Source organism: Phoca vitulina, unplaced genomic scaffold (genome assembly GCF_004348235.1).
Source record: "Phoca vitulina isolate PV1807 unplaced genomic scaffold, GSC_HSeal_1.0 scaffold96, whole genome shotgun sequence".
NCBI lineage: Eukaryota > Metazoa > Chordata > Mammalia > Carnivora > Phocidae > Phoca > Phoca vitulina.
The window spans coordinates 1,509,440-1,533,917 of record NW_022589799.1 but is presented as its reverse complement, the minus strand read 5'-3'; the positions used below and the strand labels follow the sequence as shown (position 1 = coordinate 1,533,917).

The 24,478-nt window shown below is 54.7% G+C and overlaps 1 protein-coding gene across 5 annotated transcripts; it reads right to left on the bottom strand.

Annotated features, from left to right (window-relative positions):
- Nucleotides 1–1,871: 1,871 nt before the first annotated feature.
- Nucleotides 1,872–15,257, bottom strand: SEMA6C (semaphorin 6C). Of its 5 annotated transcripts, XM_032397111.1 has the most exons (20): nucleotides 15,016–15,257; nucleotides 12,887–12,936; nucleotides 11,030–11,195; nucleotides 9,442–9,556; nucleotides 9,080–9,143; nucleotides 8,868–8,924; nucleotides 8,431–8,532; nucleotides 8,110–8,200; nucleotides 7,806–7,925; nucleotides 7,548–7,636; nucleotides 6,967–7,184; nucleotides 6,561–6,692; nucleotides 6,124–6,276; nucleotides 5,697–5,870; nucleotides 5,264–5,410; nucleotides 4,913–4,990; nucleotides 4,725–4,780; nucleotides 4,510–4,554; nucleotides 4,039–4,134; nucleotides 1,872–3,642 (listed from the first exon to the last, which is right to left on the bottom strand). In XM_032397111.1, exons 3-20 carry the CDS (start codon nucleotides 11,139–11,141, stop codon nucleotides 2,594–2,596), a joined length of 2,898 nt encoding a protein of 965 aa, XP_032253002.1. In that variant the 5' UTR covers nucleotides 11,142–11,195; nucleotides 12,887–12,936; nucleotides 15,016–15,257; the 3' UTR covers nucleotides 1,872–2,593. The 5 variants fall into 5 exon arrangements, with proteins under 5 accessions (XP_032253002.1, XP_032252998.1, XP_032252999.1 ...); XM_032397107.1 differs by lacking the exon at nucleotides 4,039–4,134; XM_032397108.1 differs by lacking the exons at nucleotides 4,039–4,134; nucleotides 15,016–15,257 and adding an exon at nucleotides 14,592–14,995.
- Nucleotides 15,258–24,478: the final 9,221 nt, after the last annotated feature.

The window sequence follows — 24,478 nt, the reverse complement described above, 5'->3', positions numbered from 1 at the left end:
CTTTACATGCTTTAAAAAAGAAATTGAGGCACAGAGAGGTTAGTCACGCACAGAACTATTAAGTGGCAGAGTCCAAGGACTGTTGCGATCACTGCAACACAGCTGCTTTCACTAGACCTGAGAAGGTTCTGAGAGTCCAGCTTAGGCTGTCTTGGCTAGAGAAGTCGCCATACTTTGTAAATGAACACCCTTCTTGATTAAAATGAAACCAGGACTTTAACCTGTAAATTGCTGTTGTCTGCACAGAGTCACAAGATTAACTTCTTTTGAGTCTGCATTTAAACCTAAAGATCATTTACCCCTTTGTCGTGACCACCTTCAGGGCAAGAAGGGAAGTATTTGTGAGACTTGTCCCTCAGAAGGCTGAGAAACGCTGCAGCCCTAACATTTTTCTTTTTTTGTTTTGTTTTGTTTTAAAGAGTTTATCCATTTATTTGACAGAGAGAGACACAGCGAGAGAGGGAACACAAGCAGGGGGAGTGAGAGAGGAAGAAGCAGGCTTCCTGCTGAGCAGGGAGCCCGATGTGGGGCTCGATCCCAGGACTCTGGGATCACGACCTGAGCCAAAGGCAGACGCTTAACAACTGAGCCACCCAGGCGCTCCCCTAACGTTTTTCTTTGTCCTGGCTTTAACACCTTGGTTTGAAGAGGATAATGAAGTCAGGTGATTAGAAAGTTGCTCCATTCCTTCCTTGCTCTCCTTCACTATCTAGAAAACTAGCAATGGTTTTAAAGCATCTTGGTTTAAGTAAGACATCTGAAGAGGGGAAAACTAAGACCTAAAGGATCTCTCCAACCTGGGGAAACAAGCTCCAAGCAGAGGGTAGCCTGGGGAACAAATTTGGCAGAACAAGGTGTGAGGAAAATTCGGAGAGCGACTTTTAAAAAACCTTGAGGGTAAAATCTATAAATGAAGATTGTAAGGATACAAAAGGAAACAGATTGCTTGGCAGATCGCAAAGTTAGGACACCTAAGCATGGGTTTGGAGGAACCGACATCTCACAAGGTACCATGCTTTCTCCTTTAAAAGCATTTTTACATATAATTACTTGAGCCTCTCAAACAACCCCATTTTTCAGATGAGGAAATTGAGACTTAGGGCAAAGTTCTGACTTGTCAGGATTACAGGTAATAAGGGCGGAGCTAGACACAATCACGGTTCTTCACCAAATTGTTCTCAGCGGTTTCCCGCTCAAGGCAGTCCGGTGGCGAACCGGGAAAGGGACTGCCAAGGCTTCCTTAGCTGCAGGGCTTGGGCCGGCCTCCAGGCGGCGCCAGTGGAACGGCGGCCTAGGGCTCCAACTGAGCGGATACTCCGGCCACGCGCCGGTAAAGACCCGGACTTGTAAATCCCAAAAGCAGCCACCGCCCGCGCGAGGCTTTAAGTGTCCTTAAGCTCGAGGTAGCGGGCGGGGCAGAAGGTCCTGTCCGCCCCTCCCATTGGTCCCCGGGATAACAGACAGGTATCTTCAGCCAGCTCCGGCCGGAGGAACGACGGAACAAGCACCCGCTAGCTGATCCTCGGAGCGCGGGGCTGGAGCGCGGCCCGAGACTCCGAGACAAGAGGTTACGCATGCGTGCGAGGAAACACGCCCTCCTACACCCCCTCCCGCTCTGAGAAAGGGAATTAACTGCTCCTTAGGGAACTGGCAAGGGTAGCCCCTACCACCAACAGGGCTGAATCCTTTGCTGTTCTTTGCAGCCTACCCATCGTGCGACCCACTCTCTCCAAATTCTTTAGGACAAGATTTCCTGTTGTGAAACTTAAATCACTTGCGCTGCAGCTTCATTTTATTTCTCAAAAAATACCCTCCCCCCACCCCCACGGAACAGGCTATGAAAACATCCTTGATCCAGAAACGAGCTCCGGTGCCCTCCCCACCCCACCTAAGTTCTGCCGTGGGTCTCCTGGGCCCTGGTTCATCTCCACACACCCATTTCTTCGCTTGCCTCCTTCAGGAAACCTTTCCTGATTAACCCCGGTGGGACCGCAGCCATCCCAATTACTCGGGAGAGAGTGCAAGGCCAAGACGAAGGCAGAGATTCGGGGGCAGAGGCGCCTAGCGAGCGGACCGGTTCCCGCCCCGCCCCCTCCGCTAGGAAAGTCAGGCACGGCTCGGGGACACAGCTGTATTGGGAAGCGGAGGCTCCTACACAGTAGGAGGAGGCACGTCCCGGGAGGCCCGAGGACTCTGTACACAACGCGCGCGCGGCCCCAGCCCCGTCGGTCTGTCCGTCCGCCCTGCGGCCCGCCCGCGGCCCAGTCTATGGAGGAAGCCCGGAGGGGCGAGTTAAGGCAGCTTGGCTGAGGGAGGGGGGAGTGGGAGTGCGCCAGTTCCCCCCCGAAAAGCTGGCTCACTGAGGGGGCGAGCTTCTCACCTCCCACTCCTCTCTCGAGGACAGGGGGAAAAGACAGTCAATAAATAAACCCGAGGCGGGCTGGGACCCCGGGAAACTCTCAGAGTCCAGGAAGGCTGGAGGTGTGGAACACGGAGAGAGGGAGGGGATCTGTCCTTGGAGATGCGTCCATGCTCTTGGCCTTTGAGGGCACGGGCCTCAAGGGCGCCATTGGAGGACGTGGCGCAGCTCCCTTTAAAAGTTAAAATGGCTGCCGTTGGGGAGAGCCGGCTGGGAGGAGGGTGAGACGAGAGGAGGCTTCGGGGGCAGCTGGGGCTTCTCGACGTCCACCCTCTTCAGAGCGCGGCCCCGATACCCCTCCGGCCGGCCCAGGTACAGGAGATGTCTCCCGGGACCCCCGCAGTACCTGGAAGGGCCCCCCGAGGGGACCCGAGTGAGCAGGGCGGGGGGTGCACGGTGCGTGGGGAAGGGCATCCTCCGGCTGCTCCCGACCCCTAGCCGGGGAGCGGGGCCGGAGAGCGCGGGCCGGATGGAGGGCGCCGCGCACTTCCCCTCGGGGGGCACGTCCAGCCTCAGCGGCGGACCACACTCCCGGGGGAGGAGGCTGGAGCCCGCAAAGAGGGCGGGCGTGGGGGTGGGGACCGGCTCCGGCGGGAGCGCCCGCGAGGTAAAGGCCGCCACGGCCGGGGGCTCGGCCCCCTTCCTGGGCGGCTGCGGGCCGTGCAGGTAGCGCAGCAGTTCCTCCAGGGTGGTGACTTCCACGGCCTGCCCGGGACAGCCCGGCGGTGGCGGCCTCACCAGCACGCGCGGCGCGGGGCCGCCCGCTGCGTTTCCGCCCCGCGCGCGGCCGGGGCCCTCCTTGGCGTTGTTCCCGTTCTGGTTCCACTCCCAGGGGCCCCCAGCGTGGCGGAGGTGCTTGACCGGCAGCTCGGGCGTGGACTCCGGCGTGGGCAGGCAGGCCAGCTCCGGCGGGGCTACGCCCTCGGGGGGCGGCAGGAAGGTGGTGTAGAGCTGGGACGGCTGCGCCCCGTCTCCGTCCTTGCACGGCGGCAGCTCTGGGCCCGCACCGTGCAGCCGGGCCAAGCTGCGAAGGGAGAGAGGGCGCGGGAGCCCCGGCGTCTCGACGTCCTTGCTCCGACGTCTGTGGGCTCGGCGACAAGCGCAGGAGACCAGGAGGCCGGAGACTGAGGCGCCCAGGGCGAAGGCTGCAGCAGCACAGGCCAGGAGGAGTGTGATGGGGACGGAGAGGGAGGCTGAGGCTGGGGGGAGGTCCCGGCGCACGCCTGCTGACCGAGAGGGAGGAGGGAGGCTCAGCCAAGGTAGGGAGGCATGGGAGGGCAAGTTCGAGTTTCTCCTCTCTGCTGCTCAGCTTCACCCCAGCACAGGCTGACTGTCCTCAGAATGACCTCCCCTGCCCTCAACACACACAGTCAGCCCAGCACAGCACACTAGACCTCACACACAGTCCCCAGCCCAGCTCCGGCCCCTGTAGCCATGCCGAGAGCGAGTGCCAAACTCTGCCAGTGCAGAAGGCCGTGGGTCCGAGATGCCCAGCTCTGGGGAGGGGAGGCTCCAAACAGGCATTAGTGAGCACCAAACACGTCAGGGAGGGGCTTAGAATTCTTCCAGACTCAGCAGCCCCACACTTCACTCCTATCCCTCCCAGCCAGCCCCCTTACCCTGAGTGTGAGCTCCAAGAGTGGAAGACTGGGGCCAGGGGTGGGCATCACTGGGGGGGCTGGGGGTCTCAGGGGAAGGGCCAGGACCCAGAAGCACTGGTGACAGAGACCAGGTCAGAGCCAGTGAGGCTCCTGTCTTCCACCTCTGACACCCGTTCGGTAGGTCCTCCCCACCCCGCCCCCACTTTGGAACCCAAAGGTCCAGAACTCCAGCCTCTACTTTCCTCTGGAGGGTGGGGGAAGGCTCACCATGCAGGACATTCTTCCATCTTTTTTTGTTTTTGTTTTTTTCAAAAACTATTTATTAAGCACCCTACTGTGTGCCAAGCACTGGCTATATGCGGGGTATCTGGAGGATGCTAACCCTCTTCCGAGACTCAGTGTGTGCAGTGTCTGCTGCTGCCGTGGGGCACAGACTTGGGGGAGCGTGGGCCGAGCAAGGGAAGATGGCGTTGGGATAGGCAGACTCACCATAAGCAGAATCGCCTGTGCCAGACTGACTCCCAGTAGCTCCGTCTATGAAGAAGGGGGACAGAGGGTGACGATGGAGGCAGGGGGAGCTTCAGGAAGAGCCGAAGGGGGCGACTGTGCCACGGAAGTACGGACACCCACACCTGGGATGGTAGCTGATGGCCGTCAGAGGTGCGTGCAGCTGCGGCCACAGCTGCCCCTGCCCCTCCGTTTACCTTGGCAGTCACTGTGCTCCATGGATTCCTGGTTCCCAGCTGGATCCACATCAGTCCTAGGACAGCGGTGGAGGTGGCTTAGTGCAGTCATACATCTTGCCCCCAGCCCCCACCCCGGCCCTCAGCTTCCTCTGCTAGCGGTGCGGACAGAGCTTTCTCCTCAGGAGATCTGGGGGCCCCTCACTTACCCACCAGGTCCCCTGATATCCACACAGCCTCTGGAGCTGTGCCATCCACAGTATGGGTCCTGAGAAGCCAGACAGCTCCTGCGGAAAACGGAGTCATGTGAGGCTCTCCACTCTAATCACATCCCATGGCCCTGCCCTTCCAGCTCTCACCCTGGCCTGCAGGAGGCCCCTAGCCCAATAGTGCCATCCTGTGCTATCCCAATTCCTATTCTAGGCCCTGGTCACTGCCCACCTGCAGAGTGCTTGGGGCAGCCCTCCCTCCCGCCAGCCCCTGCATTTCCCGGCCGCCCCCCACGCCTGTGTTCTTGTGCTCCTGCTGGCCCAGGCAGGTCTGCCCTCGGCCCGTCTCACCTCCGACAGGCCCCGTGCCGGGCACACCGGCTGAGAGGGAGGTAGATGATGCAGCCAGAAAAAGCCACAAAGAGCCTGTGACCTTCAGTGTCCAGCTCCAGCCCTATGACCCGCCGTGCTGTCTGGGCGGCCCGCTTCCCACGGCACCTAGGGTGAGGCCAGAAGGACTCAGGGATGGGGCAGGGGAGGCTTCGTTCTCCCTGGGTCAGTTAAAGAACAGAAGGTGGGGAGGCACACAAGCACTGACTACAGCTCATAGGGCTGCCCTAGCACACCAGTCTAGCTTCTTGCCAAACCCCTCTCCCCTACAGCTTCGGCCATCAGAAGCCAGTGGAGTTCCCACCCCATCCTCACATCCCCACCTACCACCTCACTTCCCATTCCTGCTCTGCAGGTGGTTGGGGGGGCGGTGACTGCCAGACCAAGGCCTCACCTGGAGGGGCTGTAGGCATTGATTTCTTCCAACAGGATGGGCTCACGTCTGCCAGATGGCCCCCCTGGGGGCAGCACCTTCAGCACGGTCCCATCGTTGGAGCCCAGGAACAGGACTGTGGTGTTGCCGTAGGGACCAGCCCTACCATCCACAGCTAACTGGGTCAGTAGCGCCCTGGGGGAATAGGCCTCAGTCAGGGCCACCTGACTGGTGGAAGCTGGAGTGTCTCAAGGACAGCCCATGTATCCTGGCTCCCACTCCTGGGTCCTTCCCCCAGCCCAGAGTTTCCTTCTTACCTCTCTCCCTCCACGTTCATAGGTCCTTCCTCCCAATATGACTTACCTTGTGAGGTCAGAGAAGGAGAGTGGCTGGGGCGTGGGGCGTGGGGCGTGGGGCTTGGGCAGTAGTTGTCTTTTTAGTAGCATACCTGCTGGTGAGGGTGAGCAGAGGTTGATGGGTGGCAGGTGGCACGGCGGGGTCCAGCAGTGGGTGAGCCTTGATGAAGGTCAGGACGTCATCGGGGAGGTCTCGAGAAGAGGGGAACAAGGCAGCCACACCTACTCCTGCACAGGATCCTGGCCTGGTAGGTGCGTGGGAAGGGACAGTGTTAGGACAGGGAGCCAGGGCTTAGTTAGGCTCCGTGCCCCCCACTAACTGCTCTCAAACACGATTGGTAACCCTTGCCCTCCCCCTTCACACAGACGTTCACACTACCGCTTGCCCCTTCTCTACAGCTCACCAGTCCCACGCCAACCCACTGAGCCCCCTCCCCAGAATCCCATAGACCCTCTCTTCATAATCCCATGTGGGAACACACCGCTTGCTTCTGCCCCCCCGCCCAAAACCCACTCCCATCCTGGGTACCTGGGGGATGGAACCCTGTCCTCAGACACAGGTGTCCAGGCCCCATCCAGACTCCTCTGCTCCTTGAACTTGCCCTCAAACCCACGCTCGATATCATCCAGGTAGAAGGCACAGACCGCAGAGCCAGGGATGCTGAAGGAGCCAGAGAAAGATGTGGGCTAGGTGTTGGAAGGGCTAGCACAGCTCCTCCCAGGTGAGACACGGCAGCTACCCTTAAGTACCATATTAGGGGGTGGAGCCTGAGAGGGCGAGGCAGCCCCTGGGGGCCATGCTGGGAGAAGAAAGAGCAGAACAGCAAACTGGCTTTGAAGGGAGTTTCCCCTCACTATAGGGGCTTTGAGAGGGGAGCTTGGACGCTGGTGGGATAAGGGACAGATTGGAGCACACTGGTTAGTCTAGTACTAACCTATTGGTCTGGGTGGTGAAGACCCCAAAGAGAGCAGAGCGGCCATACAAGTCCACAGGCCCAGTTAAGGCCTGTAAGACGTCAAAATAGAAGGTAGAGTCCCCAGGGACAGAGCAGTTGAGCCTCAGCTTCAGGAAGGATGTCCAGTGGCGGTCCAAGGCCCGAGGCGAGCCACCCATGTCACGCTTACACACACGGGCCACTCGGGAGAACTGTACCTGGGGGAGGAGAGGAGGGTGCGGGGTGGGGGGGGATGCGGAGAACAGTGAGGCCCTCAGGGCAAGCGGAGCATGGTGGGGGGAGGTGGGGGGGGACTCTGGAGCGCTGGAGCACCAAGGGACAAACGCCAGGGCCACAGCAAAGGAAGGGTATAGTGTGGTAGATCGGACTGGGTCAAGGATGAGGGACACAGCAGGATGGATGTGGGGGCAGAGGGTTGGGGGCTACTCCCAAGTTGGGGCTCAGAGTCCAGGGGATTGTGTGGTGGACATTAGGGCCACGAGCTCTCCCCTGACTCTGACTGGTTCCCCAGGATCAGGCAGAACCCTCTAGCTACCCACCCCTGGTGCCCACCTCCTTACCCTTCCCAGCCGGGCATCCTCCACAGAGACCTCTCGGAAGAAGAAGTAGACATGGTCTCCATGCTCCAAGGCGTGGACAAAGTGTGGCTCTGAAAGGGGAGAGACAGGAGATGGTATGCTCAGAAACTCCCGGCCCCACCCAGCCTCTTGCCTTTGCATACATGCACAGTACCACCGCCATCTGCCCGCTCCCTGCTACAGTCCTCCCCCTGCACCTCCTCCCCAAGAGCAGCCTCCCTCCCCCAGGCCCGCCCTGACCTCTGAGCCACTTGGAGTCGTACTTGGCGGAGCGGAGTGGGGGCTGAGGCCCAAGGCTTCTGTAGACCACAGCATCACTGGCCTGGAAATCCGCGGCTGTGGCTGAGTAAAGGCTGCCCTCTGGAGGGGTGGGTAGGGTGGGGTCAGGGGAGGGCCCAAGGATCTGGCTCTTCTCCCGCCTCCTAGCCCCTGCCTCCCTCAGCCTGGCCCCGCCCCCTACCTCAACCCTCCACTCGGAAGCGTGGGCAAAGACCAAAGGCTAAGGTGCGAGCCCCCTTCCGCCACAGGCCTGCTCCTCACACACCTGCAAAGACAGCCACGTTGGACTGGGCGGCATCAAAGGGGCATCGGGCCTGCCCACTCAGCTCTTCACCCTCCTGCTGCAGCGACGTTACCTGGAGGCAGAGGGAGCAGGGTCTTGGGGTCCTTGGAGTCTTGGAGCCTGGCTCCGTAGCCCACTCCCTCATGTCCCCTTGCCTCTTTCCCCCACCCCTTCTGGACCCTTGCACTCGGCACTCCCGTTCCTCCACCCCGGCCGGCCCGTCCCCACCAAACTGGTTGCCCATCTTGGGTTCTCTTCCCACTCCCATCCTGACCCCGCTGCCACCTGCCTCTGCCTTCGTACCCCGTAGCTGCGGCACACGGGGCTGAATGAGTTTGTTCCACAGGCAAGGAGTGTCTGGGAGTCCCAGGGAACGAGAACACGAATGTAGTTGTGGCACTCGTCCTAGAGAATCCAAAATTCTAGGTCAGCGACAGGAGTCCCTACGAGTGGGACAGGGGGCACGGGGAATAAGGCTCCCACCCTGGAGCCAGTCAGAGCAATGTGGGGTAAAGTCCCAAGTAAGCTATTCACTGCCCTGCAACCTCGGGCAAATTCTTTGGCCTGTTGGAGTCTCACTTTTCCGTGAAGGCAAGTGAAAATTATTCATCCCCTTTCCTGCACATTCCTCCTGTGGTCTGAGATGGAAGTGGGTGGGAAAGTGGGCACAGTGGAGGACCACTTGGACAGAGCCTGGAGGCGGGAAATTCTCCCCTCGAAATTCTCATCCCACTCCTCACCGTCAGCTTCCCCCGCACAGCACAGTTCTCCATGTCTTGACTCCGCCATGTTAGATACTGAGGGGAGAAGTAGAGGAGGGAACATCGTGGGCAACCTGGATGCCCCCTCACATTATGGCTCCTTTTGGATTCCTCTTCCCACCCACTGGACCCCCACCAGACCTTTCCCAGCCTCATCTCCATGCCTGCACCTCCTCCCACACACCCCTCACCTTGTTGGGCACCAGCCCCTCCCCTTCTTCCTGGGCTTGAAGATCGAAGGAGAAAACGTGATCCCTGAAGGGGCAGGTAAGGAGGGATCAGAGCCAAGCAAGCCAAGGCACCCCACCTGAGCTCCTTAGCGCCCACCCTGCTCAGGTTCAGCAGCTCAGAGACAAACAGTGCAGACCTCCTGCCCTCTATCATCCCCCTTACTCCATGCCTTGGCATTTGTGCTCTGGGTCCAAGCATGTCCATGTCCCATGGCTTATACACCTGCATGTGTCCCCTGCAAGATGCTGCAGTGGCCATGTAGGTCCCATGTCTGCCCAGGAGCATGCATGTCGGCCCCACAACTGTGCCACGGTCAGTTTACCGGGCAGCCACTAGCAAGGTCCGGTTCAAGGTCAGGAATCTCTGAAAGTCCAGCCCAAGTTCTGCAACCACAGCATCATCCTCCAGGCCCCGGAACCAGGATAATGGGGAAGTACCTAGAAGACACAGAGAGGTGGGTGCTGAGGGCCAGCCAAACACCACACACTCCCTCAATACCCTTTCCAACCAGATGAAGCCCCGCAATGGACATCGTGGATGAGCGAGATGAGTTGTGAGGTATTAGTAAAGCTGTTGATACAACTACGAATAAAATAACGTCTGAGCACTTAACTTCTGCCAACCACTGTGTTCGCACTTGAGAAGCATTGCCGCGTCTGATACAGCCCTATGAGGGAAGTACTACTAGTGGCCCCATTTTACAGATGAGCAGCCTGTGGCTTCAAGCCATTAAAGCATTTGCATAGCTCATTTAGCTTGGAAGTGGCCAGCACCGGGATTCAGATCCAGGTCTGTCTGACTGCAGAGCTGAACTCAGTCCCCTTCTCGGAAGCACGGTGGGGCAAGTGCTCCCCTTTCATTCCCACATCGTACGCTGTCCTGTCTGGAGCACTTTCTCCATTTCTCCCAGCCCTCGAGGTTCTCTGGAGGCCACCTCAGGCCTCCCCGCTTCCCGCCTCCTCTGACCGACTCCGGCGTCCACTGGCCCGACCGTGGCAGCCACAATCGCCAGCAGTCCGAGGGAGCTCAGAGCTCAGGACAGGTGTTCCAACGTTCGGACGGGGCTTAGGCCGGCGTCCGGCACGTGTCAGTGCGATTCTTTTTTTTTTTTTTTTAAAGATTTTATTTATTTGACAGAAACACAGGGAGAGAGGGAACACGAGCAGGGGGAGTGGGAGAGGGAGAAGCAGGCTTCCTGCTGAGCAGGGAGCCCGATGTGGGGCTCGATCCAGGACCCTGGGATCATGACCTGAGCCAAAGGCATATACTTAACCAACTGAGCCACCCAGGCGCCCCAGTAAGTGCGATTCTTATCCCCCAACACTTACTCCCAGTGACCCAAGTGCAGTTCTTTCATCCTTAGAATATTCTAAATCCTACCTTAATAACAGGAACCTGCAAACAGATGAAGTTCTTTTCTTCTCAGAAAAAAAGTGGGTTTATGGTGTCCCTCAGAGTGGGACCTCGGCTTAGTTGTGGTCAAATGGTGGAGAGGGAGGTAAGAGGTGTGGGGCACCACTGAACCGGCCCGAGCCTTCGTGGTGTAACTAATAATAATAGCGAACACACAGAAAACACTGACCGTGGGCCAGTGTTCTCGGCACTTTCCGTGGGTGACCTCACTTAATCCCTACATAAGCCTAATGAGGTAGAATGCTCTTTGTTATCCTCATTTTGCAGATGAGGAGACTGAGGCGAAGAAAGGTGAACCGACTCAGCCGAGGTCCTGCAGCTCCCGAGCAGCTTGGCCGGGATTCAAGCCGGCTAAGGTGTGGTCTGGCCGCGTCTGCCTCAGAGTGAAGAAAGCGGGCCCAGCAGGGAGGCGCCACCCGCACCTCCCCTCCCCTCCCCTCCCGTGCCTCCCGAGCTCACACAACGGGGGCGGGGGGGGGGGGGGGGGGGGCACTCACCTTGCAGGTCAGAGGTCAGCAGAGGGAGGGGGTCCTGGGGAAAGGCAGCCCACGTGTGGGGGAGTGACAGCAGCAGCAGGAGCAAGGGCATCAAGTGGGGGGCACGGGGCATCCTGTGCGGGGCAGCTCAGGCCCCAGGGGGTGCCCCCTCACCCATATGCCGGCCCTGAAAGGAGACAGAGAAAAGTCGGGGACGGGGCCCAATCCTGCACCCTCAGCGCCGGCAGGCTGCTCCCCTGATCTATCCCCAGAAGACCCTGCGGGCTGGGGGAAACAACGCTCTCTCTGGCACTGCCTCGGTGCCCCCAGCTGTCGCTGTCGCTCAGGGCCTTTCCCCCTCCAGCTGGCCCAAACTGGCTGACCCCAGGTAAGGACAGGACACACCCGCTCCCCTGCCAAGCCTTCTCACTCGGCCTCTTCTCTCCTGACTGGGCCTGGGACATTCGGTAGCTGACACCGCCTGGCCCCCTCTTGCTAACCCCTTCTCAGTTATAATTAGACACCGAAGCCTTAAAATTATAAATAGTGACCCCCCTGGCACTGGGAGCAGGAAGAGGGCACCATGTCTGCCTCCCCCTCCCGCACAGACCCCCACGGCACCCTGGGAGCCGTGCAGGCGCTGTGCCCGGGCAGAGGCAGCTGCGAGGAAGCATCACCCCCTCTAGGGCTGAGGAAGCCCAGAGTGGGGGGAGGAAGCCTAGGGGTCGTTGTCCTGGTCTAAGTTCATGCTTCCAGGGACCTTGCCATTGCTAGGGAGAAGCTGGGTAGGGAGGGGAGGCGGGGGGGGGGGGGGGCTGCCTTAGCCAAAAATGAATCTGCATCAAAGCCAGATCAGAGGCTAAATTTAGCTCTGGCTGCAGCTGTCTGCCCGACCACTGTGCCCCCTCCCAGCCTCTCTAGCCCCCTGGTCCCTCCCTGGCTCCGAAGAACCTGTGCATGTACTTGATGAGGAAGAGCAGAACCACCCCTATGAGGAGCCAGGGACGGAACTGGCTACACTGGTGAGGAGAAATGGCTGAACACGTATATCCCTCTTTCCCTTCCTTCCCTCTATGGGCTGCCTCAAAATGGAAATATAAATAATTCAACGACAGGCAGGCAACGGTAGCCCAAAGTCCAGGAAAAGATGGATATGGTGGAAGGGATGTGAGACAGCCTTCCTTCCCACCAATCAGCACCACCACCCACCCCCAGCTGACCCTGGGTGGAACCCCAGTGGGAGGTGGACACCAGCTTCCTGCCCTCCTTCCCCTCAAATTGAGGTGAGGGGCTGAAGAGCTCCCGAAATCAGGGCAGGAAGGGTGAGAATCCTTCCTTTCTGTGAACAGACAGCTATTCTTCACCAATCCTTACGTGCTCTTCCCACCACGTCCCCTAAAGAAGTGACCCTGGGCTTCCAGGCCCAGCCCATTCCATCTCCCCAATTCCATTCTTGGAGCCAGGACCCAAGTGTACCCCACCCCCAATCCAGCGTCACTGGTGGGGAGGCTGACGTCAGATGGGGTCCCGAGAGGGCTGGAGGAGGGGAAGGGGTAGGAACACCTAATGATGACCCCCTCCCCAGGGGCAGAGCAGTCAGCTAACTAACGACCCCCTGGTGCTGAAAGGCCAAGCCTCCCTAACACCGCTCCCCCCCCCGCCCCCCCAGTTTCCGGATGCTGTTGCTCCCAAGGGAAGAGAAAGGGACACAGCCGGTCTCCTATCCTCCCCCTCCAAGTTGCCCTGGGCAACTGGTATCTTCACCCAGGAAACAACTTTGGTCTCTGGCAAGTGGGGAGAACAGCCAGACCCTCTTCCTGCTCCCAGGCCATGCCAGCTTCCATCTCCTGCCCTCAGGAGCTGCTGCCCTTTCCTTACCTGGGGTGGTGACTCCTGTGGGGGTTTGAGGGGGATAGGAGACCTCGGACCTGATGGAAGAAGGGACAGGAGGGAAGAGGCTTCGTTACACCTCCTTACCACATCCCTTAAAAGTAAATGTGGAAATTCAGGAGAAGTCTACTGAGGCTAGGGAAGGGGACATGCTGCCCTGTAAGAGGGTGTGTGTGTGTGTGTGTGTGTGTGTGTGTGTGTGTGTGTGGGGGGGGGGGGGGGGGGGTTGACATTGAGCTTGATTACAAAGGTGCTGGCCGCTTCATGCCTAAAGATGTGAGGGCAGGGGCTGGGGCTGGCCCCTAGCCAGAAACTCCTGGAACTGCAGGACCAGTCTTGGGGAAAATGTTGACTGGGAGAGTTTGTGGGGGCATGATGACCACTCCCACATTAAAACCCTGAGAATCCAGCAGCCTTCTTAGCAAAAGCGCCCTAGCTGGGGACAATAGAGGCTAATTTGCATCTCATTTACATGCTCTTCATTTCTAGGCAAAATGCTCTGATAGCAAGCACCCCAGCCCCTTCCTTCTTCCCTGAGAGAGCAGGTCCTGCCTCCCTCCGACCCAATGTCTCTGCACCCCACCCCCCAACTTAGACTGGATTAGTCCAGCCTCTGAAAACACTTGGTTGGCCTTTGCATTGGCCCCCTAGACTTAAGTATGATATATCTTTAAGAGGGCTTCCCGTATCTGTTTTTGGAGGAGCAGCATCTAAGCAGTCCCCATCCCACCCCGGGGCCTGGGGAAAGGCTTACTCTGCTGGGACCAATCCCAGCTGCATAATTCCCCCCATCTGAAGCAAATGGGGGAGGCCTGGTCCTCTCTATCTCCCCCTCCAAGGTCCTCCCTTTGCTGGGAGAGGAAACAGCCCTTCTGCTCCTCCTGGCCCTTGCAGCCACCTCTGGGGAGTGGCCAGGTCATAGCCAGAGTCATAACCAGAGTCTAGGGGGGGCTGGGGAAGGGATGGAGAAGGGGAGACTGGACTGGGGACAATAGCAGGAAGCTCTCAGGCTGGTTGGCCGCCCCAGTCCACCTTCCTCTGGGGGAGCAGAGGAGAGGTAGAGGGGGTGAGGGGCGCGCCGAGAATCCTCGAGGAACAGGCTGAAGGCGCATTCCCTTCTCCAAGACATTTCCCCCACCCTCAGCCCCTGGCTCCTAACCTACCCTCCCTCCCACCCAGCCCCCAACGAGGATAATCCAGGTGTCTAGACCCTGGCATAAGGTGGGCCCAGGGCCAGGGGCTCGACGTGTCTCCCCTTCACTGGATCTGGGGCTCCGAGAGGGGCGGGTAGCAGAGTCTGGGCCGGGACCGGGTCCCAGAGCCACGTTAGCGGGAGGAGGGGCTGGAGGGGCCTGCAGGCGCAGGCAGAGTGGGGATGGGAGCGGGGGTTGGGGAGCGGAGGCGGGTCTCCGAGGCCAGAGAAGCAGGGCCAGAGGCTGGGAACCGACGAGGGCAGGCCTGGGGCCGGGGCTGAGCGGGGTCCGCGGGCTCAAGGTGCAGTCGCCAGCCAGGCTCTCGCCCTTCGGAGACCCCGGTCTAACAAAGCCCCAGGGCGAGAGGGGTGAAGGAAGGAGAAGGGCACGGGGGCTGTTGTTTCTCTGGGGCCCCCCTTCCCCGACTCTCTGCCCAAGCCAACCCCCTGAGAGGTGCTCAGACTCCCGTTTGCACAAGGACAGAGGCGCAGCCGTCACACCATAGTCAGGAACGACGCGTCCTCTTTCCCATCCCTGCAGGGACATCGAGAGGGTCCAGTTCTCCGCGGGTCTCAGAGCCTTAGTTTCCCTGCTGGGGAGTCAAGGGACCAGGTTTTCCACCTTCTGTACGGTGCGCGCCTCAAATAATCGCCTTTCGCGCTCCCCAACCCAGAGGACGCGACTCGGAGAAACCCGGTGGGAAGAGGCGCCCGGACCCTGCGCCCAACAGTGCATTGACGGGGTTCGGCCACGGTCCCCTCCTCCCTCCGTGCACCCCAACTCCTCTGACCCTCTCCGTCAGGCAGGCACACAGCGCGCTGGCACCCTCCCTGGGTCCCTCTCGCACTTCGGAAGGTTGTCCCCAGCCTGCGGCGCCCCCGCTACTCCTCGCCTCCCTGCAACCCCATCCCCGCTCCGGGGTACTTGCTCCGAGATCCGGGTCAGCGGGACCGAGATCGCAGCGGGCGGGCAGCGGCCCCGCACCGCGCCGAGTTCGCAATCCGTGATTGGGGCTCTGGCGAGACGTGACGAGCGTCCGAATGGGATGGAGCTCGGATCCGACCTCCGGGGCGCAGTCGGGTCGGGCGAGCCCTGGGTCCCAGTCGCAGCCCCCACTCCCGCCGCGGCTCCGCGCAGGAAAACAATGCGACCGCCCGGGGCTCTGGGCCGGGCCCCAGCCGCCCCGCCCGCCTCCCGGCTGGCCCCGCCTCCAGCCCGCCTCTGGGTCACCGCAACCAATCCGGCTCTCGAAAGCTGGCTGGACACCGCCTTCTCGACACCTCTTCACCAATAGTCCTTCTTGGGGGCGGAGCGTCTGGAGCACCGCCCACCGAGAGGGCCAGGCCGGGAGGCTGAGCCTGAGACCAAAGCCAGGCGCGAGATGGAGAGACCCTCGGACAGTCGCTGAGACTCGGACAGAGGGGATCACATGCTTTAAAATGGAGAGGTCCTGGGGAGAAATCTCACACGAGAGGAAGGAAGAGAAGCTGGAAGGAGAGACAGACGGGAAACCTGGGGACCTCGGTTGGGCTGGGCTGTCAGAGCCGCGCGACTCTCCCTCCCTCCGTTCTCCCCAGGGGCTTTGGCTATCCTGCTTCCGCTTCCAGAGTCTCCCCCTTCAACCTCTACTCTGCCCCAACCCTCTGTCCCTCCTCTCTACTGTTTTTACCTCAACCTCCTTATTTCTCCCCACGTGCCTCCTCCCCATGTTCATCATGACCCCAATAAGGGAGGCCTAGCATACACTTGAGGGCTTGAGGCCTGGGAAAGGAAAGGAAGATGTCACCAGGAGGTTTTTCTTGTCCCCGTCGTCTCCTCCCCTCCCACCTCTGTCAGAGCAGGATGGGCATGGGCCACTAGGCCAGGAACTAGGGAGCCAGGAAGCCAGGGTGGCTGGCAGTCAGGCTGTTGGTTGATGGAAGAGGACAGGTGAGTGGGGCTCAAGCCAAAAGAGAGACGTGGAGATTGGGACAAACTGCCTCAGAGAATCACACAGAAAGAGGAGCAACATGGAGACTCCAAAGAGGGAAAGTGACCAGCTGTCCCAACCCCACATAGCCTTACTGGCCCCAAGACACAGGATTAGTGTTGTTCCACCTTTCTTTCTTTCTTTCTTTTCTTTCTTCTTTTTCTTTCTTTCTTTCTTTCTTTCTTTCTTTCTTTCTTTCTTTCTTTCTTTCCTTTCCTTTTTTTTTCAGATTTTATTTATTTATTTGACAGAGAGAGAGAGAGCGCGAGAGCAGTAACACAAGCAGGGGGAGTGGGAGAGGGAGAGGGAGAAGCAGGCCTCCCGCTGAGCAGGGAGCCCGATGCGGGGTTCAATGTGGGCTCGATCCCAGGACCCTGCGATCATGACCTGAGCCAAAGGCAGATGCTTAACGACTGAGCCATCCAGGCACCCCATTCCATCTTTCTTCAGAGGGCCCTGGACATTCCTTCAGACAGCAAAACTTCTCCTTCTCCATCTCCACCCTCCATAAAGACCCTTTGATTCTGGGAAGGTCAGCAGGGAGGAAGAATGAGACTACTTCAGACAGCACTTCTTGGCTCCCACCTTGGTATTGCCTGCTGAGATTTTTTCCCTGCGTGGGGGCTAGGACAAAAGACGTTCTCAAAATTCCCAGGATAGTGGGTGGCCTGGGAGACACTGGCATTCTTGGATAGTTTTATCTGAGTGGGCACCTCCTTTCCCCTACTCCCACATACTAGTTCCTGGGCTGGAGGAAAGGAGGGGCAGGGGTTTGCTACTTATGGCCAGTCTTTACTGAACTGAGATCAAGATGGGTAGCATCACTGACTGGGCTAAGCCTCACAACGAGTAAGCAAGAAATATAAACACACCACACACACACACACACACACACACACAGATGGAAGGCCAGTTGAACCAGTGAGACTAATCAGAAACAATAGAACAATACTTACACAAGGCTAATTACAGGGGGTCTTGGGTCCAAGGCAATTCGGTGTTTTAAAGGCTGTAAAGAGGTTTTGGGGAGAAAGACTTCAAAATATAAAGGCACTCAGAGGTCGAAAGAAATCTCCCCAGCTGTTAGCAAAGGACTTAGGTAATCAAATATGTGCTCATTAAATAGATTAGTGAATGGAGACTGAGGTATAATTTATTAAAAAAAAATTTTTTTTAAGATTTTATTTATTTATTTGACAGAGAGAGACAGCGAGAGAGGGAACACAAGCAGTGGGAGTGGGAGAGGGAGACGCAGGCTCTCTGCGGAGCAGGGAGCCCAATGCAGGGCTCGATCCCAGGACCCTGGGATCATGACCTGAGCCGAAGGCAGATGCTTAACAACTGAGCCACTCCAGTGCCCCAATTTATTTAAAATTTTAGGGCCCACCTAAAATATCAGTTCTATGCAATAAGTATTAAGCATTTACTTCAGGTACAATCCACTGTAGGATGTGGTCCCAGTCTTTAAAAAAATGACCATCTACCATCCCACCAGGGCAGTCCCAGGAAGGAGAGCCCCGAGACCACCAGCCCATGACAGCCAAAACTCTAGCCAGCCAGCAAGTCACCAGGCACACAGTCTACACAAGTGATGACCACACACAAGACAATCCCTTTAAGTTTAAGAGAAGTAGCTATTCCACTAACTCATAGAAACAAACACAGAAAGGGGCGCCTGGGTGGCTCAGTCGGTTAAGTGTTTGACTTTAGCTCAGGTCATGATCTTGGGGTCCTGGGATGGAGCCCACATCATCAGGCTCCCTGCTCAGTGGGGAGCCCGCTTCTCCTTCTCCCCCTGCTTGTCCTTACTCTCTCTCTCAAATAAATAAAATATTTAAAAATAAAACAAAATCTTGAAAGAAAGATAAAAAGAAAAAATAAAATGGCCATTGGGGTGCTTGGCTGGCTCACTAGGTAGAACATGTGACTCTTGATCTTGCAGTTGTGGGTTCGAGCCCCATGTTGGGTTTAGAGATTACTTAAAAATAAAATCTTTTGGGGCACCTGGGTGGCTCAGTCGGTTAAGTGTCTGCCTTTGGCTCAGGTCATGATCCCAGGGTCCTGGGATCGAGCCCCACATCGGGCTCCCTGCTCCGCAGGAAGCCTGCTTCTCCCTCTCTCACTCCCCCTGCTTGTGTTCCTGCTCTCGCTATCTCTGTCTGTCAAATAAATAAAATCTTTTAAAAAAAAATAAATAAATAAAATGCAATACCAAGTCTCAAAAGAAAGAAAGAAAGAAAGAGAAAGGAAAGAAAGAGAGAGCTACATTGAGTATAATTCCTAAATGAGAGAAAAGACAATGTTTTTCATGATGACTGCAGGGAAAGATGTTGGATACATTTTATCATGGTGAATGGGAGAATTTTGGTGGGAGTTGGCTTGGTGTTAGAGAAAGGAGAAAATGTTCCAAAGAGTAACATAGCTTAAACAAAAGTTTGTACTTGGTAAGCATTGAGCCTGAAGCATGGATAGCAAAAGGCCGGGTATCACTAACATAAGAAAGACAGTAGTTACAAGCAGAGGAAAGGGAAAAGGGAGACAAATTATGGAAGGCCTGGAATTCTTAAGTGAGTAGGTTAAAATAATCTGACAGGAATAGGAAGTTATTTTAAGTTCTCAAATAATGTTGTTATTTGTCAAAATGTTTTATTTTAGCAAGAAGACAAGGAAACCTACTAGCAAGAAAATAAGGGGTTCAAAGATGAGGGGAAAGAGGCAGTCAGGTAAGGATGGTGGCACTGGGTATGCAAAGAAATGGATGAACTCCTTCAAAGGACAAATCCTACTCCTCAGCGTCTTGTGGAGAAAATCCCACAGTCCCACAGATTGGAGACTTTAATAAATCCAGGATCTCCAAGCATGGAAAATCACCCTCTCCCAATCATTAAAAGTAGCTATTTCAGACTTCCACCTCATTCCTCAAGTTTCTCTCCTCACTACTTCCTCGCATATCTCAGCAGAACCCACATGCATCGTCAGAGAAAACAGTAGTAATGTGAGAATTCCACCAACTTCTTGGGCCCTCTCCAGATGTACTTCACTGCATCCTCACATCTCTGTCATCCTAGTAGATGAGGCACCCATATTGGCTGTCCAAGGTTCACCTTCCCACGTTACCATAAGCTCCATGCACACAGGGCCTAGCAAGGCTGTCTTGCTTGTCTCTGTATACTTTGCACTTAGCACAGGGCCTGGCACGTAGCAGCAGTTAACTGTTAACACACTGGTTGCCTAAATCTGTCCCATCTCTTACTTAGGGGCCTTATTCCACATGTCTTCAAATCCTTTCTCCTTCATTTTTAGAAAAGATTTTTATTTACTTTTTTTTTATAATAACAGTTTTGTAGCATTATTTTCTTTTCTTTTTTTTTTAAGATTTATTTATTTATTTGAGAGAGCGAGAATGAGAGAGAGAGAGAGTACATGAGAGGCGGGAGGGTTAGAGGGAGAAGCAGGCTCCTCGCTGAGCAGGGAGCCCGATGCGGGACTCGATCCAGAGACTCCAAGATCATGACCTGAGCCAAAGGCAGTTGCTTAACCAACTGAGCCACTCAGGCGCCCCTTTTATTAACTTATTTGAGAGAGAGAGAGCACGCGCAGGGGCAGGAGCAGAGGGAGAGGGACAAGCAGACCCCATCCTGAGCCCAACTCGGGCTCAATCTCAGGACCCTGAGATCATGACCTGAGCTGAAACAAAAGTCAGATGCTTAACCGACTGAGCCACCCAGGCGCCCCTTTCTCCTTCATTTTTAACCTTTCCTTTTTCTACTGACATTTTCCCCTCAGTATCTACACATGCTCAAGGATTTCATGTGATTAAAAAAAAAAATTCTCAACTTTCCCTTGATCCTTGTCTGTATTTAGCTATCACTCAGTTTCTTACCTTCACAGCTAAACTGTAGAGCCACCTATACTCACTGCATTTCCCTATTCTCATTTTCTCAATCATCTTATTTTTTTTTAAGATTTTATTTATTTATTAGAGAGAATGAGATAGAGCATGAGAGGGGGGAGGGTCAAAGGGAGCAGGGAGCCCAATGCAGGACTCGATCCAGGGACTCCAGGATCATGACCTGAGCCGAAGGCAGTCGCTTAACCAACTGAGCCACCCAGGCGCCCTCAATCATCTTATTTTTTACCCCCATTAATCCACTGAGATTGTTCCCATCAAGGCCCTTAATGACCTCCGTGTCACATTCAGTGAACAGCTCTTCAGTCTTTATCCTTTTGCCCTCTTTATGGCATTTTACCCTCTTAACCCCTCCTTCCTTGAAATGCTCTCCTCTTTTGGCTCCTGGGTACTTTCTCTTGACAGAAACTAGGGGCTTAATAAATATATATTTTTAATTAAAAAATTTTTTTTAAAGATTTATTTACTCACTTTAGAGAGTGAAAGCACAAGCGGGAGGGGTTGGGGGGGGCAGAGAATCTCAAGCAGACCGCGCTGAGCAGAGCCTGAGGCGGGGCTCAATGCCACCACCCTGAGATCATGACCTGAGTGGAAACCAAGAGTCAGATGCTTAACCAACTGCACCACCCAGGTGCCCCAATATATATTATTTAAATGAATGAATGACTTCACTTCTATTACTATGACCTCTCTTTCTCAGCCTTCTCTGACCTCTCCTTAAATGTTGCTGTTCCCTAGGGTTGTGTCCTTAGTCACCTCTTCTTGCTCTACACATTCTCATTGGTCAAGATAACCCACACCAAACGTTACAATAATGACTTATGTGGGGCACCTGGGTGGCTCAGTCAATTAAGTGTCGGACTCTTGGTTTCAGCTCAGGTCATGATGTCAGGATCGTGAGATCGAACCACACGATGGGCTCTGCGCTCAGCATGGAGTCTGCTGAAGATTCTCTCCCTCCCTCTCCTTTTGCCCTTCTCCCTGCTCACACTCTTTCTCTAAAATAAATAAATAAAATCTTTAAAAAAATAATGACTTATGTGCTGTTCCTCATAAAATCTAGCTATTCAACCTGGGTCTTTCCCCTAAGCTCTAAACTCACTTTTACAACCGCTTATTGGATATTTCCATTTGGATTTTCCATAGGTTTTTACCACTCAGTGTAAAGACAGGAAGCTTGTCTTTTATCTTTGTATTTCCAGCACTTAGTCATAATGCCTGGCATTTGGTGAGTGGAGGAAGAAAAAAATGCATCAAAGATGTGAACTACTTCCAGCTATGTCAGGTTGAAGTCTTGCTTGACTGCTTCAAATGACACTGAACTTTCTCTTCCTAAAATGATTCGAGAGTACTGAGCTTAACCATGGTGCAACCTCAGCTAAACAGAAGCATAGGAATGTTCCCTTCTGCATTTTGTCCCAGATAACTGAAGTTTATCCAATTGAGTGCAAAACATTTTCATTTTAACTGTTTCAAATAGGGATTACTCCAAAAGGTATTGTTAATTTCCTGTGGATTAGATAGTGGGAAGAGCGTGACTGGGTCACTAAGACCTAGAGTGAGCTGTGGAGCATGACTTTGGATAAATCACTTCTCTCTAAGGCTGAGTCTGCCATCTGTGAGTGGTCACTTTCCCTGCTTGCCCACCTCACACTATCAAGTAAAGTGATGCAGGAGAAATGTTTGGTAAATCCAAAAATGTTTCACACATTTAAGATGCCATCACTCAACCAGTTGTTTCCTTACTCAGAGGAAGCGCTGCAAACTTAATTGTACAGGAAAACAGTGAGGACAGCAAAGTCTAGAATATACATGCTTAATACTGTGCGCTTCTCTTCTATATATGGCCACAAATGCTAGTTTTCATTTGTCTCCTTTTTTGTTTTCCTAGTCCCCTCTTTTGATCTGTGTGAATTTTCTTTTTTTTTTTTTTTTAAGATTTATTTATTTATTTGAGAGAGAGAGATAATGAGCGGGGGGAGGGGCAGAGAGAGAAGCAGACTCCCCAAGCAGGGAGCCAGACATGGGGCTCGATCCTAGGACCCTGGGATCATGACCTGAGCCAAAGGCAGAAGCTTAACCGACTGAGCCACCCAGGCGCCCCAATCTGTGTGAATTTTCATTGTTATCAGTGCTCTTGCTTCTAAAAGCTCCTCTTTCCTCTTTTAATTTGCTGCTGATTATATGCTGTGGGTTCGGAGGTTATTCAAAATGGGTATAGATTAAGAGAAAATAAAAGAAACACTTGCCCGTGAGTGAATTAAATGCACAATACTACACGTGACTGTTATGTTGCTACTACGTCCCCCTTATCTCCTAGTTCTTGGGTGGGTTTTGAATTTATTCTTTCAGCCAATATTGATTCAGCAGAGTGTGTGCCAGGCACGCTGCGGGCTCTAAGGCGTCATCCCCGCCCTCATGGAGTTTACAGGCTAGTGGGGATGCGGTTGATAAAAGCACAAATTACAGTGAAGAGGGCCACACTCTATGAGGGAGGTATACAGTTCTAAAGGACTATATATCAGAGGGGTCTAATGTGGTTTAGGGACTCATGATGGCTCCACAGATTTGACTATCCAGCTGAGACTGAAGGCTGAGTAGGAAGAGAAGAGGTGTGTGTGGGAAGAGTTCCAGGCAGAGAAACAAGAAGTAGGAAAGTCTAGAACACAGGACAAGGTGGAAGGAGAGGGACAGCAACCACACAGGGTGAGCACTGGAGGAACTGAGAGAATTGCAACACAGCTCCGATACAAGGGGCAGATATTGCTGAGGACAAGGAGCAGACCCGAGGAGAAGCTGGGGAGGTCAGTGCATAAGGAATTGGTAGTAGAATTCTGGATTCAGCAAGTATCACTGTATTTGCATCTTCTTGTATTCACACTTCCCCTATTTTTCAATTAGATTGCACATTTCTTTTAAAAAGGACTCTCCTGTCCCTATTGTTTTGGTAGTGCCACCTATGACTGTCCCCAGAATGTAGGATCAGTGAATTGATCAGAGGATATAGGAGTAGAATGCTGCCACATTCATTATGAGGCCGAACTCACTGCCTCACAATCTTGTGAGGTAATTAGCAGGAAAGGCACGGACTTGGGAATCATGCAAGGCCCTCTGTTGGCCATTTAACTAGCTCTTGAATTTGGGGACAGGTTATTTAATCTCTCGAAGCCTCAGCCTTTTCCAATCAACAAACAGGATGCGGCGACATTTAACTCATAAGGGTACCAGAGAGTTAAATGAGGTATTTACATAACATGGGGCAGAGTGCACTCAACAAATATGACCTCTGATCTCTCCTCACTTCCCTCTCCGGAACTCCAGTCCGCTCTTTGCCATCTGCCCCCACACCTTGCTCCTTAGCCATTCCCTCTCCTTGGCGCTTTGGAAACATTCCTCTCCACCTGCTCCTTCAGCTCAGCCTACAAATGTCCTCAAACCCCAAGCTAAAAATAGTCCCTCTCTCAGTCCAGCTCCCCACCCCCTTAAGCTACCTGGAAAGTAGCTTTGCTCTTCATCCCCTTACCATCATACTCCTCAAAGGAGTCGTCAGCATCTCCCAGTCTAGGCTGTATCGGGGGCCCTCAGCTCTAGACCCTGCGGTGAGAGATGGCAGTAAGGAAGGGGCCAAGGCTCAACCACTGTCTCCCAAGAGGCAGGACCCACGGTTGTTGTGGCATCAGCGCAAGGAGGATGGCTCCTACTTCCGAACCTCACTTTACTCTTCAGCTTTTGCCACCTAGCCAATGTTCCAATCCTTCCCCTTCTGCTGGAACTTCTTATAAAATCACCAAAGCCCGAGGTCTCTCATCAGGCCTCATCCTGTGCTTAAGCAAGCTAACCCCTGATCCAGCAGGCCCTCCCACAGCGAAAAACCTAATGAAGCCTCTAACCCATTCCCACTGAGCTACTGATGTCTCCCCACTGATCCCAAATGCCAAATGTCTCCCTACTGCCCACAGAAGAAATGTGAACACTTGAGCAAGTCTGTTAAAGCCTACCACAGTCTGCTTTTTCCTTCTTCACTTCTTTCTCAAACAACCTGGGCTGCAGACATACAGAATAAATCAGCACTTTCCGAGTATGCCCCATATTACCTTTATTTGTTGTATGGCTTATGCTAATTCCCATCGTCTGGGAAGCACTTCTCCCCCATTTCTGCCTAGTAAATAGTTGAATCCATCCTTCTCATTCTGCCTCTTCGGCTCTCCTATCAGAAATAATCCAAACTTCTTGGGCGCGTGGGTGGCTCAGTTGGTTAAGCAACTGCCTTCGGCTCAGGTCATGATCCTGGAGTCCCTGGATCGAGTCCCGCATAGGGCTCCCTGCTCGGCAGGGAGTCTGCTTCTCCCTCTGACCCTCCCCCCCTCATGTGCTCTCTCTCATTCTCTCTCTCTCAAATAAATAAATAAATCTTAAAAAAAAAAAAAGAAATAATCTAAACTTCTTTTTACTCTCATTATTCTTCCAATTTCTATTAAGTTAATGATGTCATTTGACTTGCATTGTAG